Below are 13,574 nucleotides of genomic sequence, written 5' to 3'. Positions count from 1 at the left end.
AATCAGACTATCCAGTGGCTATTGTACTGGACAGCACAGACAGGAACATTTCTACCATCACAGAAAGTTCTACTGGACAGCACCACCATAAAGTTTTAGGAATCTTTGGTAGCTACAGGTGCCCTGCTATAAATATGAAGATTGGTATATGATCATTTGGATCATAATTCATTCTTAAGTGATTAATTCAAAGCTCCTGGGTAGACAGGTGAAATAAACTGGTAATCCGAACCCTCATTATTAAACTTTGAAAAACACAATTAGGCAGAAGGGTTCCAAAATAAGCCGTGTGCCTAATAAATATATTGTTGATTGGTGGGACCAGCTCCATAAAGGCAGGTTGTATCTTATTCACCTCTGTCCTGTCAACTACTTGTCCCATCCCTGGCACAAATAGGTGCTTAAAGAATGTTTGTTAAAGTCAAAGAGGCTGCTAACCTGCGTCCTCATTTTGTTTCACAATAACTGAACCTCCCAACTTAAGTCTATGAAAAGAAAATGCACAAAAGAATCATTTTTTAAAAGATAACTGTATGATAATACCTTTTTCCACAAAATTCAAATACAGAATGATCTTTTGTCCTAAATCATCCACTACTTCTTTTCCATTGAGGGTAACATAGGCTCTCTTAGATTCTTCCGTAGTTTTGTACCTTGCAAATGAGTAGGGTTTGTTAGGTGGCATTAAGAGAGCATCCACCAGTCCACATTTCTCTAAAACCGGGAGCAGCTGATTCCTACTCACACCATTACCCAAACCACCATTGGCAACAACCAGGCTCTTAAAAAACAAACAAACAAACAAACAAAAAGAAAGAAAGTAACATGAGCAACTGATATCAACCCATTTATTTTAAAATAAGATTATTTTTTAAATAAGATTACTACAAAGATGTAATTAAGAAAAAAAAAAGTTACCTTGTAGTGGTTGTTTGGTTTGCTGATCTCATACAAAGTATGTAAACCAATTTACTAAAATTTGGGGAATAAAAGGACTCCTATATTGTAAATAATATTGATTTTAAATAGCCAATTTCACAAAATATTCATTTCTAAATGACCATAAATGCAAATTAAAACATGACTATTCAGAAATATAAATTTAACATAATGAAAGAGAAAGAGTAGAGGAGAAAGCACAGTTACATAATACTTGCTTTTTTGCAAGACTGTTCTATATGCTTTTATCTATTTAATCCTCATTAACATAATCTTCACAACATATTGAATTTATCTGGGTAATATCAGCCCTATTTCATAGAAGAAGATCTGACAAATGAGGTGAAGGTGGTGATTAGGGGTGGGTTTAAACCTATTTCTGTCCATTTCCAGGATCCATACTTTTAATATAACCATTATACAATGTTCACTGAAAATTAAAAGTAAAGGTTATTAGCTCAAAGAAAAACCAATTATAGGTTCTATTGAACATATTTAGGAAAAAATTTTCCCCTAAGGAAATTCAGTCTAAGTAATTCAGTCAATTCACAATGAAAACTTTTTCCTTTGTAAGTTTCACGATTACTTCCCGCTATTTGCATAGTCCTGCACTAAACTTTATTTAAGGAAATTTTGCAGGGATGAAGGGGGAGTCTCTTATTTTTATTCTGATGTTCATGGCCTAGCACCCATATAGTCTCTATACTTAACCATTCTATACAGTGTAAATATTTTTTAAGTATGCTCTATGACTTCTGAAAACATTTCAATATAACAAAAGAAAGCCATGGATGGCCTACTCTCATCAATTTCTTCATTTATTCCAGGTGTTGATGAAGTTTTTCTGAGAAGAGGTAGATAGTAAATATTTTAGGCTTAGCAGGCCATAAAAGTTGCTGTCAGATAGTCTTAGTATTATGTTTTAACAACACTTTAAGAATGTAAAACTCATTATTTTGCTCACGAGCCTGATTTGGTCTAAGGACAGTAGTTTGCCAACCCCTAATTTATACTAAGCTCATTTATGATAGTACATAATGTACTATCATACATAAAGCTCATTTATGTAGTACATTTATTTATGTATAGTACATTTATTTATTAAGCCTAAAAGATAGTACATAAAGCTCATTTATGATAGTACATAGTGTATTGGTTTATTATACAAAATAAGAATACCTAGAACTTTGTTTGAAAAGGATATAAAAGAATTACTATGAAATTGGATAATAAGGAAAGTAAAACTGTTTTGTCATGGGACAGTCAGTACTTTGTATGTATGCAAGCATATACAACACACATAATAAACAAGCCCACTAATACAATACTATATGATATGGAGTAAAACGGAGTCTCAGGTGGCTTGCCCTGAACCTCACTTAATGAGGTTTATTAATTAAAATACCAAAATAACTTGGTTATATATGGTGATAGTTGCAATAACATTTCCATATTCCTAAATCTATGGAAGAACCAAGGTTTCATTGGTGTTGAGGGTCCACTACCCCATCTAGGAATGGAAGATGATAAAGTATGACTTCAGGAATACTAGAAGTTCTCAAAGATGCCATCCGAGTGTTTTGTGGGCAACTCTAAAGGTAAACCACACAAAAACAAGTGCAGTAGAAGAGGAGAGGAACTTATTTCCCATTAAATATGAGACACATATAATTAAATGTCATAACTAAATGCAACATAATTAATGTAATTAAATGTAATAGTTAAATATAATTAAATGGAACCATTATTTTATTTATAATTGTTCATCCAAGCAATTTTCTAAATAAGAAGGAGTATGGTACAAAGTAGAGAATGTGATTTTTTTTAAGTTATCTTTGGTCCTGATAATTTGAGGTTCACTGCTCTAGAAGAATCTATAATGCTATAAATTTGTACAAAGGAGCCTATAATTATAATACATCTGATATGGTTTGGCTGTGCCCCCACCCAAATCTCATCTTGAATTTTAGCTTCCATAATTCCCACATTTTGTGGAAGGGCCCCAGTGAGAAATAATTGAATCATGGGGACCATTTCCCCTATAACGTTCTCGTGGTAGTGAATAAGTCTCACGAGATCTGACAGTTTTGTAAGGGGTTTCCCCTTTCATTTGGCTCTCATTCTCTCTTGCCTGCCGCCACGTACGCCAGGCCTTTCACCTTCTGCCATGATTGTGAGGCCTCCCCAGCCACGTGTAACATACCCAGTTCGGGTATGTCTTTATCAGTAGCATGAGGATAGACTAATACAATATCATTAGAACAATATTTGCTCTCCCCTGGAAAGACAAAATATAATTAGAGGTCCATCTACAATTTTATTCTTTTCCTTTAAGAATATGGAGAAAAAGGCCGGGCGCGGTGGCTCAAGCCTGTAATCCCAGCACTTTGGGAGGCCGAGACGGGCGGATCACAAGGTCAGGAGATCGAGACCATCCTGGCTAACATGGTGAAACTCCGTCTCTACTAAAAAATACAGAAAACTAGCCGGGCGAGGTGGCGAGTGCCTGTAGTCCCAGCTACTTGGGAGGCTGAGGCAAGAGAATGGCGTGAACCCGGGAGGCAGCGGAGCTTGCAGTGAGCTGAGATCCGGCCACTGCACTCCAGCCCAGGGGACACAGCGAGACTCAGTCTCAAAAAGAAAAAAAAAAAAAGAATATGGAGAAAAAAGAAAGCCTAATAAAATGCTACTTTGGAAGCCATGAAGGACATCGAAGCTTCTAGAGATCCTAAAGAAAAGGCAGACCCAACCAGAAACAAGCTTCAAAGGGGTCAAAGAAATGGAGCCTATTTTTTTTTCTTGCTACTTCTCTTCATGAACTCTGTAAGGAAAGGAACACAAGTCACTCTTGGAAAGAGATGAGAGCAGTGTATGTCAGTTTAATCTTCTGAATGTCTCATAGCCTCAGTGGCTCTTGACTGAAACAGTAAAGTGTATGTATGTAAACATATTAATTCTAATTATCTATTATCTAGTTAATCCTTGCTGTAGGAATGTGGCTTAAATTCTCTGAAGACATTAATATTTAATTCCAAGTATGGGCCTTTTGCCTCCTAAATTCAAATGTGCCTCAACAGACTGCTCATTCTTAAGCTATGATGTACAGAAGACAGCACGGTAAGCATAAGGCAAGAGTATTGGTCTGAGAGTCAAGAGGCCTAAGTTTTAATCCCAGCTTCACCTTCTCAATTGTATGTGCGCCCCTCAATTCAATGATACCTAAAGCTTACTTTCTACTTTTATTCTATAACTTTATGAGCCAAAAAGATAAGAACTTCTGATATTCATGTAGTAGTTTAATGTCCAGTAAGTACAACTAGATTCTCTAGAGTCTAACAATCTAATGGGGTTAAAAAGGTACGCAATACTATGCCCTGCTTAAAAATGAAGAAAGCCGATGTCAGAGGATACTACTGCTCATGTCCAGAAAAGCTAAGAGTTAAACTGAGTTCTCCTAATTCATAACCCAGGAAATTTCACGATCCTCACATTTATCATCTCATTTAATTATTGTCAACAGATAATGAAAAGACTTTGTCAATAAGGTCTAATAAAATAAAAATGGTTAATAGCACATAATCAAAATACTTTATAAAACAGGTAAGGTTGGGAAGAGAAGAACCAGAGCTGTAGTAGGATATGGAAGATCTAGCTTTAAGTTTCTATTAGCTACTTACTAGCTTATATCAATGGAGACATATCATAACCTCTCAGAACTTTAGTTTTCTTACCTATCTCATAAGGACTTCTAGGGAATTAAATATAATGATGAATATAAGTATACTTAGGAAACTGAGAAACTTGTACAGTATTATTATTAATATATAATCACAACCTCTTCTAGTTCAAACAACAAAACAAATAGAAATGCAAACTATAGGCTATGGACCCAGAAAGTTAGCAGGTCCTATCATATGTACATCTAATATGGATGTAACAATTACAGCCTTAGGCAATTATTAGCAAATATTAATATAATAAATTAACATGTCAATACATTTACATTCTAATAATAATAATAGTTTTAGGTCACCTGAGTGGCATAGGATACTGTCTCAATGCCTTCATGTCTCAGCAAAGTATGCCTGGCTTTAATCTGTTTCCTTAAGAACTTCTTCTCAGTTTTACTGAGTTTGTAATTACTTTGATGGTTGCTGTCCATAGCAAACTATAAAAAATAAATAAATAAATAAATAAATAAATAAATAAATAAATAAATAAATAAATAAACAGTAAAAAATGTCAACCTCAAGAGTCCTGAAGGAACAATTATAATGATGTTATTCATACATTCCATAGTTTATCAATATTTCTATGTGATCATTTTTTTAAATGCTTCATTTACCTTGTACCAACTAAGAGAACTGAGAACAAACTGATACACAAAAAATGGAGGAGTATCTGAGAACATCTAATAGCATATCTCTGATGGTTCTAAAAAATGTTCCAATGTGGTAGCTCTATGAAGTGTGCTATTTTACTCATGGGTGATGAATCCTTTACTTATGAAGCCCTAAGTAAAATGGGCCATACACAAATTTCACAACTATAATGTAAAGCAAGGCAAGTAGCAGGCAGGGGAGCGGTGGGGGGAGAAATAACACAAAAAAATTAGCAGAATATACAGTATGATTCCATTTACACAAAGGTCAAAATCAAAAAGCAAGCCATATATTATTTAGAAATACATATATAGCAGAGCTAAAAGAAAAGCAAGGAAATTATAAACACAAAATTCAGGAGAGAGGCTATTTCTGTGGGAGAAAGGAAAGGAAATTAACACGAAAGTGACACATAGGAGCATCAAAGGTATTTCTTCAGCTACGAGGTAGGTGTAGGTGTTTATTTTACTATTTTAAAAACTGTACATGTCATATATTTTATATCTATAATTTTTTGAATAACAGAATCCCAAAGAGGTCTCTATAATCACATCATCCAAATCAGCACCCAATATCATGCTTTATCACACTTTATCACAGTAGTCTTTTATTTTGTTCACAAAATGTAACATAATTTGTGATGATTCATCTGTTAGTGTAACTCCTCCATCATGATATAAATCCCAAGAGAGCAGGAATGCCAGCATATAGTAGTTGCTCAATAAATATTTGATGGTAGGACTAAATGAATAATAAATGAGTGAATACACACAGTCTCAGCACCCTGGAGCACGCAACCATAATAAAGTACATAGTTTATGCTTTCAACAAGTTTGTAACTTAGTTGTGGAAAACAAACACTAAACAATAAGACTATGACACATCTTTACATAATTTAATGCTGATAGTACAGTCTTTAGGTGTAACATGAATTAGAGACAAAAATAAGATGGATGTGGGCTGGGAGCAGTGACTCACACCTGTAATATCTGGGAGGCCAAGGCAGGCAGATCACTTGAGCTCAGGAGTTCAAGACCAGCCTGGTCAACATGGTGAAACTGTCTCTACTAAAAGTACAAAAAATTAGCCAGGTGTGGTAGTGGGCACCTGTAGTTCCAGTTACTTGGGAGGCTGAAGCAGGAGAATCACTTGACCCCGGGAGGCAGAGGCTGCAGTGAGCCAAGATCATGCCACTACACTCCAGCCTGGACAACAGAGTGAGACTCCATCTCAAAAAAAAAAAAAAAAAAAAAAAGATGGATGTAAACTGGAAAAGCTGGAAAGGCCTCAAAACAGGAGATCTGTGCCGTGTACTGAAGGATAGGAATACTATAGAATCAAATAAAAAGGAAGGTATTCAGTAAGGCAGTAAAGAATAGAAGCTAAAACCAAAATGGACATGTTTGGTCAAGACACCAAGATGTAGGCATAATTTTTTTAGAGCAGAGAGAGTTTGCTGATCCTCCAGTCCCACTCTCTGCAGACTTTAAAGTCTTCAAAGTCAACCAAATAAATAAATTTGGGGGTTAAATAAAATCTTATTTATCTTATTTCACATAAAATCATAAACAGTCAAAATTCTAATTACTAATCTTTAGTATAGAAGACAAATGCCAAGTCTATTAAAATGCCAGCAGTCCAGCTTCCTAGCATAGGGGGTACATACCAGGAGGTAGGGCCAGTGAGGCAGGCAGGTTGGCTGACAGCATAGCAGAGGGATGAGAGGTAAGAAAACAATCCACCTTGTTAATCAGAAATGCTGGCCTGATCTAGGCTGGGGGCAACAGAAAGAAGGGAAATAGGGGGAGAGGGGAAAGAGAAAGGGTGAGAGAAAAGTTTAGGCAGAATCCAGAGGCTTCGATGACTCCCCAGACACGAGGGAGACAGGAATCAAAGATCACTTATTAACCAGTTACAGGCAGAGTGACTAAGAGATGAGTGCTATCACTTCAAAACTGGAAAGTCAGGAGGAGGTTCAGGAAGAGCTGCTCAGTATAGGAGGTAATGAGTCAGATTTAGCATATAATATGTTTAAGGTATTGTGAGATATAGGGTTGCAATGTCTGACTGGCAAGTGACAATATAAAATGGCTCCTAGGAAAGGAACTGAGGTTAAAAAGGTTTAGGAGTCAGTCATCATTAAGACAGGAAGGGGACAAGTGAATGGACATTTCTAACATTGCATTAATTATAATTATTTGTTTTAATATCTGTCCCCTTCCACTGAACTGTGAGCTTTCTGAAGGCAGGGATTAAATCATAATTTTCTGAGTTAGCACAGAGCCTCATTCAGTGCTCTGAGGTAATATAATACAGTGTTCAGGAGTTCATGTTCCAGGTTCAAATCTCAGCTCAACCACTGATTATTAGCTGTATAATCCTAGATGAGTTGGTTATATATCTCTGTGTTCCAGTTTCTTTATCTAGGAATAGGGATAAAAATAATGGTGCCTATCCCATAGCTTTTTTAGAATTAAATTAATTTATTATTTATTTATTACCGTTGATTTTCAGAAGAAGCAGATCAAAATGGCTTAACACAACAAAGAAAATCTGAGGGCCTTCAAAGGGGCTATTTTAGAGTCATTCCATTTCAAGATCTTCATCTGTGGAACAGCAACTTTGCAGTATATCATGGAGAACAAGGGATGACTGCACTACAGAATTATTTTTAATATTTCACATGAGCAAACACTGCAAAGTGGAAGAAATGAGAAAGAAGCGATGCTAAATACATCTTTTTAAAATGTCTGCCACTAAGAGTCCAGCACCAGCAGGTGGAGCCTCATAACCACATTTTTGTCATCCCCTTTCCCTTCTCTCTTCCTCAGTCATGCAACATTATTGCACGTGAAGAAAGACACTAAATGGCCTTTGAGGCTCAGTTTTCCTCTATTCCAGTGGCTAGGCAATGTGCTGGCCCAGCATATCTGAGTCATCTCAACAAGAATAGGCTGATACCAGCTGCTGAGGTCTGGAAGTGCCCCCTTCTGACAAAGCTACTTCCCTGGCCAGTTTCCACTAATGCACAGATAACTTGGATGCTCCTTGTGATGTTATTGGAGTGAAGTCACTATTAACTATGATACTAGCCATGCTGAGTCCAGTCCAGCCAGCTCCAGCGTAAGCGTACTCTCTGTGGGATAATGAAAGTTTGGAGATAATGCATGCTCTGCTACTTGCTTGTTAGTGAGTTTAAAGCCAATATATCCTACTAGATATTGCCCTACGTGGTAATAGTAGTATGCACATCATACCCTCCTTGAATAATAGAGAGCCTATTATGAACCAAGCAGTATAGACAAATGTTCCTATACTTGTATGTTAAAAAAAAAATGCAAAAACCGCGATTACTTTTGCACCAACCTAATAATTAATAGCAAAGATTAGAATCTAACTTCCTATCAAATGAGGCCCAATTTTAAAGTACGGCACCGATATACAGAGTTTACATAGAAATCTTTGGAACACACAAGAAATTGGTGATATGGGTTGCCTCCAGGGAAGGAAAATGGATCCATGAGTAATAGAATGAAAGGGAGCTTTCTTCTTTCATGACTTTTGAAGTTGGTAGCTATTTAAACTGCACTACCTGTTTAAAAAGAAAATAAAGATTTAAAATGATTAGAAAAAAATTCACCCCATCACTTGTCACGGCACCCCGTTTTAACTCTTTGAATAACACTTACTACATATTTTCTTACACTCCCATTAATTTGTTTATTCTGTCTTTCCCCATAACTTAATAAAGTACACTCACTTCATGAAGTAGAGATTTTGTCTCTATTGTTCACCCGGTAGCACCCAGCACTTAAACAGGATTTAGCACCTAGCAGCCACTCAATAAACATTTGTCAAATAAACCTAAATCGACTTTGCTGTCTTAGCTCCTAAACCTCCCCTCCTCCAGAATTCCGAGTTTGGTGGCCTTCTTCAACGTTTTCATAAACACCCAGCATGGATCTCTATTTCTAGAGTTCTCACATTGTATTATAATTGCCTATTTGTGTTGGGCTTCCGCCACAAAACTGTCATCTATTTGAGGGTACAAACTTGGTGCCTGACATACAACTGACAAGAAATATTCAATGAAATCAATCAAAATAACAGGCTGACGCTACCAGAGGCCCAGGAGTCGCGGGGATTGCTCAATTAAGAGCACGGGAAGACTCAGCTGCGCAAGGGATCAGATCATCAGCACTGCCTTTGCATCACTAGATTGTCACCAGTCAGAAAAGCCCTAGAAGCGCCAAACTAACACGCCCCATGTTGTAACCGTCCTCTCCAACCCCAAAGAAAACAGAAGATTGACACAGACACCACGTGAGCACCCGAACCAAACACAAACACGTGCACCCTAAACACTGACAGAGTCACCCAACGCAGACACCCTACTGCCCACACTGCACCAAGGGCGCCTCTGGGATCCATCCCCTTTCCCTAGGTTCTCAGCCCTAGCTGGCAAGGCAGATAGAGAAGACCGGAAGAGGCCGAAAAGAGGAAGCGGGGATTTGCAGCCCGCCAGCAAGAAGTGCCACACACCTCCGCTTCGGCTCAGGCCGGATTCTCACCATGCGGGTGACTTCTTCTTTGCCAGCCTCCACTCTAGCACCAGGACGCCGCAGCGGATACTTGCACGCCACCTCCCCTGGGCGCGGCCATGTTGGAGAAAACTGCACTACATTTCCCATGAGCCAGCGGGACAACGAACAGGCTCCCACAGTCCTCTTCGCCTCCCAGAGCCGGGGAGTGACCGTTTCTCGACCAAGTGTGTTTGTAAAGTGCTCTCTGTTACACTGAAAATTCAGTTGTCTTCTTGGGGGGATTAGTAATTGGTAGTGCAGCTATATTTTTATCTGTCGCTCTCCAAATGGACAAGGTCAAACAGGTTTGGGCCCTTGGGTCCTTCAATAATGACCCCTGGCACCTTGGATTCTTCGTGTATGTTTCCTCCTGAATCTTCTTAGAGGTGTGAAAGGAAAATCTTGATGCCACAAAATCACTAAGCTAAAGGGAAAAGTCAAGCTAGGAACTGCTTGGGCAAACCTGCCTCCCGTTCTATTTAAAGTCATCCCTCTGATTTATCCCTTTGCTCACTGAGATAAATGCATATCTGATTGCCTCCTTTGGAAAGGCTCATCAGAAACTCAAAAGAATGCAACCATGTGTCTCTTAGCTATAATACCTATGACCTGGAAGCCCCTCCCCACTTCGACTTGGCCCACCTTTGCTTCAATTTGTCCCTCCTTTCTGGACCGAACCAACGTTCATCTTACATATATTGATTGATGCCTTATGTCTCCCTAAAATGTATAAAACCAAGCTGTGCTCCAACCACCTTGGACACGTGTCATCAGGACCTCCCGAGGCTGTGTCACGGGAGGGCGTCCTTAACTTTGGCAAAATAAACTTCCTAAATTGACTGAGACCTGTCTTAGATATTCAGGGTTCACAGAGATATGGGAGAGGATTCTGGGGTCTGAAAGATGACATCGCATGGGCGGGAGGGAAGGAGGTGAATATGCATGAATGTGCCAGGGGATGGTGAGTACCACGGAGTAATAGAAAGATGTGTGGAAAATGATGAAGGAAGCAAGACAGAATTCTGTAGGCCTACAGAGTGGGAGTTGCAGGGAGGAAGGTTAGCGAAATAAAGTGATATGACCAGAGCTTCTTGTGGTAAGTGGGAGGAGAGACTAGAAGATGACTGTTGAAGTGAAAAGTAATGAAATATTAACAAGCCCTGTAGTGGGAGAGGGAAAGAAAAAAGAGTTGGTAACAGATTAGAAGTAAAAGACAAAAGAGAGGGTGATGATTAGCAGTTGTTCCTGCTCTGTTATTTGTTATGTAAATATACCATAATCATTCTACCTGCATTGGCTTATGAGCTATGTGAGTGCAGGGAGGGGAAAGGTGTAGGGGAGAGGAATCACCTTTCCATGTTGTTGATACAATGCCTCCTATCTGCAGGGCACCACAGTGGACTATCAATGAAATAACTGGCTGGCCAGGAAAAGTGGCAGTGAAAAAAGAGTGTTGTTGAGTGGCAGAATGATTTGTTGGATAATAGGTTACAAGGATGAAAGAATAGAAGAGGCAGATAGGCAAGCATTGCAATAGTCTAGGAAAGAAAGGGTGAGACTAAAACTTAATAGTAAAATGAGGAGGCAAATGCAAGCTGGAGAGGTCAAATCCACCAGACATTGCAAGCTACATGGGTATTAGAGGACACACAGGAAATCTCCCCATTGCAATTCTGCTTCTGCATTATTGGATGCTTTCAAAACACATCCCCAGAGAGCTTTCTGCAGTGATGGAAATATTTTATAGTTTGAGCTGTCCAACATAATAGACACTAGTTAACGTGGCTTTTGAGCATTTCAAATGTGGCTAGTATGACTAAGGAGATGAATTTTGAATGTTTAAATTTTAGTTTCAATTAAACTTCAGTAGCCACAAGTGGCTGGTGTTTACCAAACTGGATAACAGTGTAAAATATCCTCTTATCTCTTACTGGTCAAATTCAATTACTTCATCTCAGTATTCGTCGTGCCTTAAGGTGGTGAAGCTTTTAAAACTTCTTTTCTATGCCTCTCTTTTAATTCTCTTTATACAATCTGATCACTTACTTTCAGAATTGTCCACTAGCTTCTCTCCCTCTGTCCGTAATTAAATATAGGCAATCCCTCAGATTCTGTGTTTGACTCTTTTCTGTTATTCTAGTCTCTTCCTGTCTGCCCTCCCCAGAGTTATAAAGAGATTTGTGAATCATTCCCTAATCTTTATCTTCAGCCCTGGCTTCTGTTAAAAGAAAACTTAAGCCAAATTAAATTTAAAGGAGTTTAATTGAGGAATGAACAATTTGCAAATTGGGCAGCCCCCAGAATCACAGCAGATTTGGAGAGACTCCAGCACAGCCATGTGGTGGAAGAAGATTTATAGACAAAAAAAAAAAAAAAAAAGAGGAAATGACGTACAGAAATCGGAAGTGAGGTATAGAAACAGCTGTTATTGGTTACAGGTTGGCGTTTGACTTATTTGAACACTGTTCAAACAGTTGGCTACATTTGATTGGCCAAAACTCAGTGATTGGCACAGGTGTGGGCTATGATCAGTTTACTCCTCCACTTGTTCACAATGTACAGAAAAACCTTTAGGCTGAACTTAAATATGTAAGGAGGGAGCTTTAGGCTAAACTTGATTAACACTTCCCTTTAGAAACCAGAGTGGTTTAGTGAAAACAATGTGGGGGCATTGAAGTATGACCTGAAATCAAAACAACAAAACAGCATTTATTTTGTTGAGATTTATGTGATAATTAATAAAACACCGAACAGAGATGAGCTGTTAAGTGGTTATTCATTTATCTTTTGCTCCTGATTTACAAGCCTACATTTCCCACTACCTGCTGTCCATCCCTGTCTCCATATCTCTAGAAAAAGGTGAATACATATAAAATTTTGTGTGCCATCCTTTGTATACAGACCCTTATCTTTTCTTGGAATATTGCATAGACCTTTTCTTCTAAGGAAGATGATTCCCCAAAAGATTTTCAGGTACACTGAGACCTTATTTTATTTATGTAACCATAATGTCTTCCATAGTCTTGTAATACTAGAAATTTAATAAATGTTGAGCTGAAAAGGAATTTTTATTTGAAGATATAATTCATCTTCACCTGTGCCAAACACTTTACATGGTGATCTATAATAATTTTTCAAAGGTATGAAATGCTGACCTGTTTCCTTAGTAAAACCTTAGTCTCAACTTCATGAGAGGTGAGTCCTCTTTGTGACTAGTACTGGGGTCAGCAAGATTTTACTATAAAGGACCAGATAATAAATATTTTCATCTTTGTGGCCAAATATTCCTTGTTTTTATTTTTTATTTTTTGTTTTTAATTTTTTGGGATGGAGTCTCTGTTGCCTAGGCTGGAGTACAGTGGTACAATCTCAGCTCACTTCAACCTCTGCCCCCTGGATTCAAGCGATTCTCCTAACTCAGCCTCCTGAGTAGATGGAATTACAGGCACCCGCCACCATGCCCAGATAATTTTTTGTATTTTGAATAGAGACAGGATTTCACCAAGTTGGCCAGGCGGATCTTGAACTCCTCACCTCAAGTGATCCACCCACCTTGGCCTTCCAAAATGCTGGGATTATAGGCGTGAGCCACCGCGTCCAGCCTGTTTTCATTTTTTTAACAAAATCTTTAAAATCCTTAAAAAAAAAAAAAAAAAAAAAAAAACTTTCT

The 13,574-nt window shown here is 38.1% G+C and overlaps 1 protein-coding gene across 5 annotated transcripts in view; it reads right to left on the bottom strand.

The window, feature by feature from the left end:
* Positions 1–10,286, bottom strand: part of ALKBH8 (alkB homolog 8, tRNA methyltransferase) — a 68,932-nt gene extending 58,646 nt beyond the window's left edge. The window contains exons 1-3 of one of the 5 annotated variants that reach the window (XM_017855274.1): positions 9,893–10,286; positions 4,973–5,107; positions 544–781 (exon numbers count right to left, since the gene is read on the bottom strand). In XM_017855274.1, the coding sequence (XP_017710763.1) occupies positions 544–781; positions 4,973–5,107; positions 9,893–10,012 (493 nt within the window). In that variant the 5' untranslated portion in view covers positions 10,013–10,286. Of the gene's footprint in view, positions 1–543; positions 782–4,972; positions 5,108–6,987; positions 7,013–9,863 lie in introns of those variants that run through there. The other 4 variants (XM_017855275.1, XM_017855276.1, XM_017855277.1 and 1 more) reach the window with 4 other exon arrangements.
* Between the last annotated feature and the right edge of the window lie 3,288 nt (positions 10,287–13,574).

The sequence above is a fragment of the Rhinopithecus bieti genome, unplaced genomic scaffold, assembly GCF_001698545.2.
Source record: "Rhinopithecus bieti isolate Rb0 unplaced genomic scaffold, ASM169854v2 scaffold_39705, whole genome shotgun sequence".
NCBI classification, from domain to species: domain Eukaryota; kingdom Metazoa; phylum Chordata; class Mammalia; order Primates; family Cercopithecidae; genus Rhinopithecus; species Rhinopithecus bieti.
The sequence above is the reverse complement of the archived record's forward strand: the minus strand, read 5'-3'. Positions and strand labels throughout refer to the sequence as shown.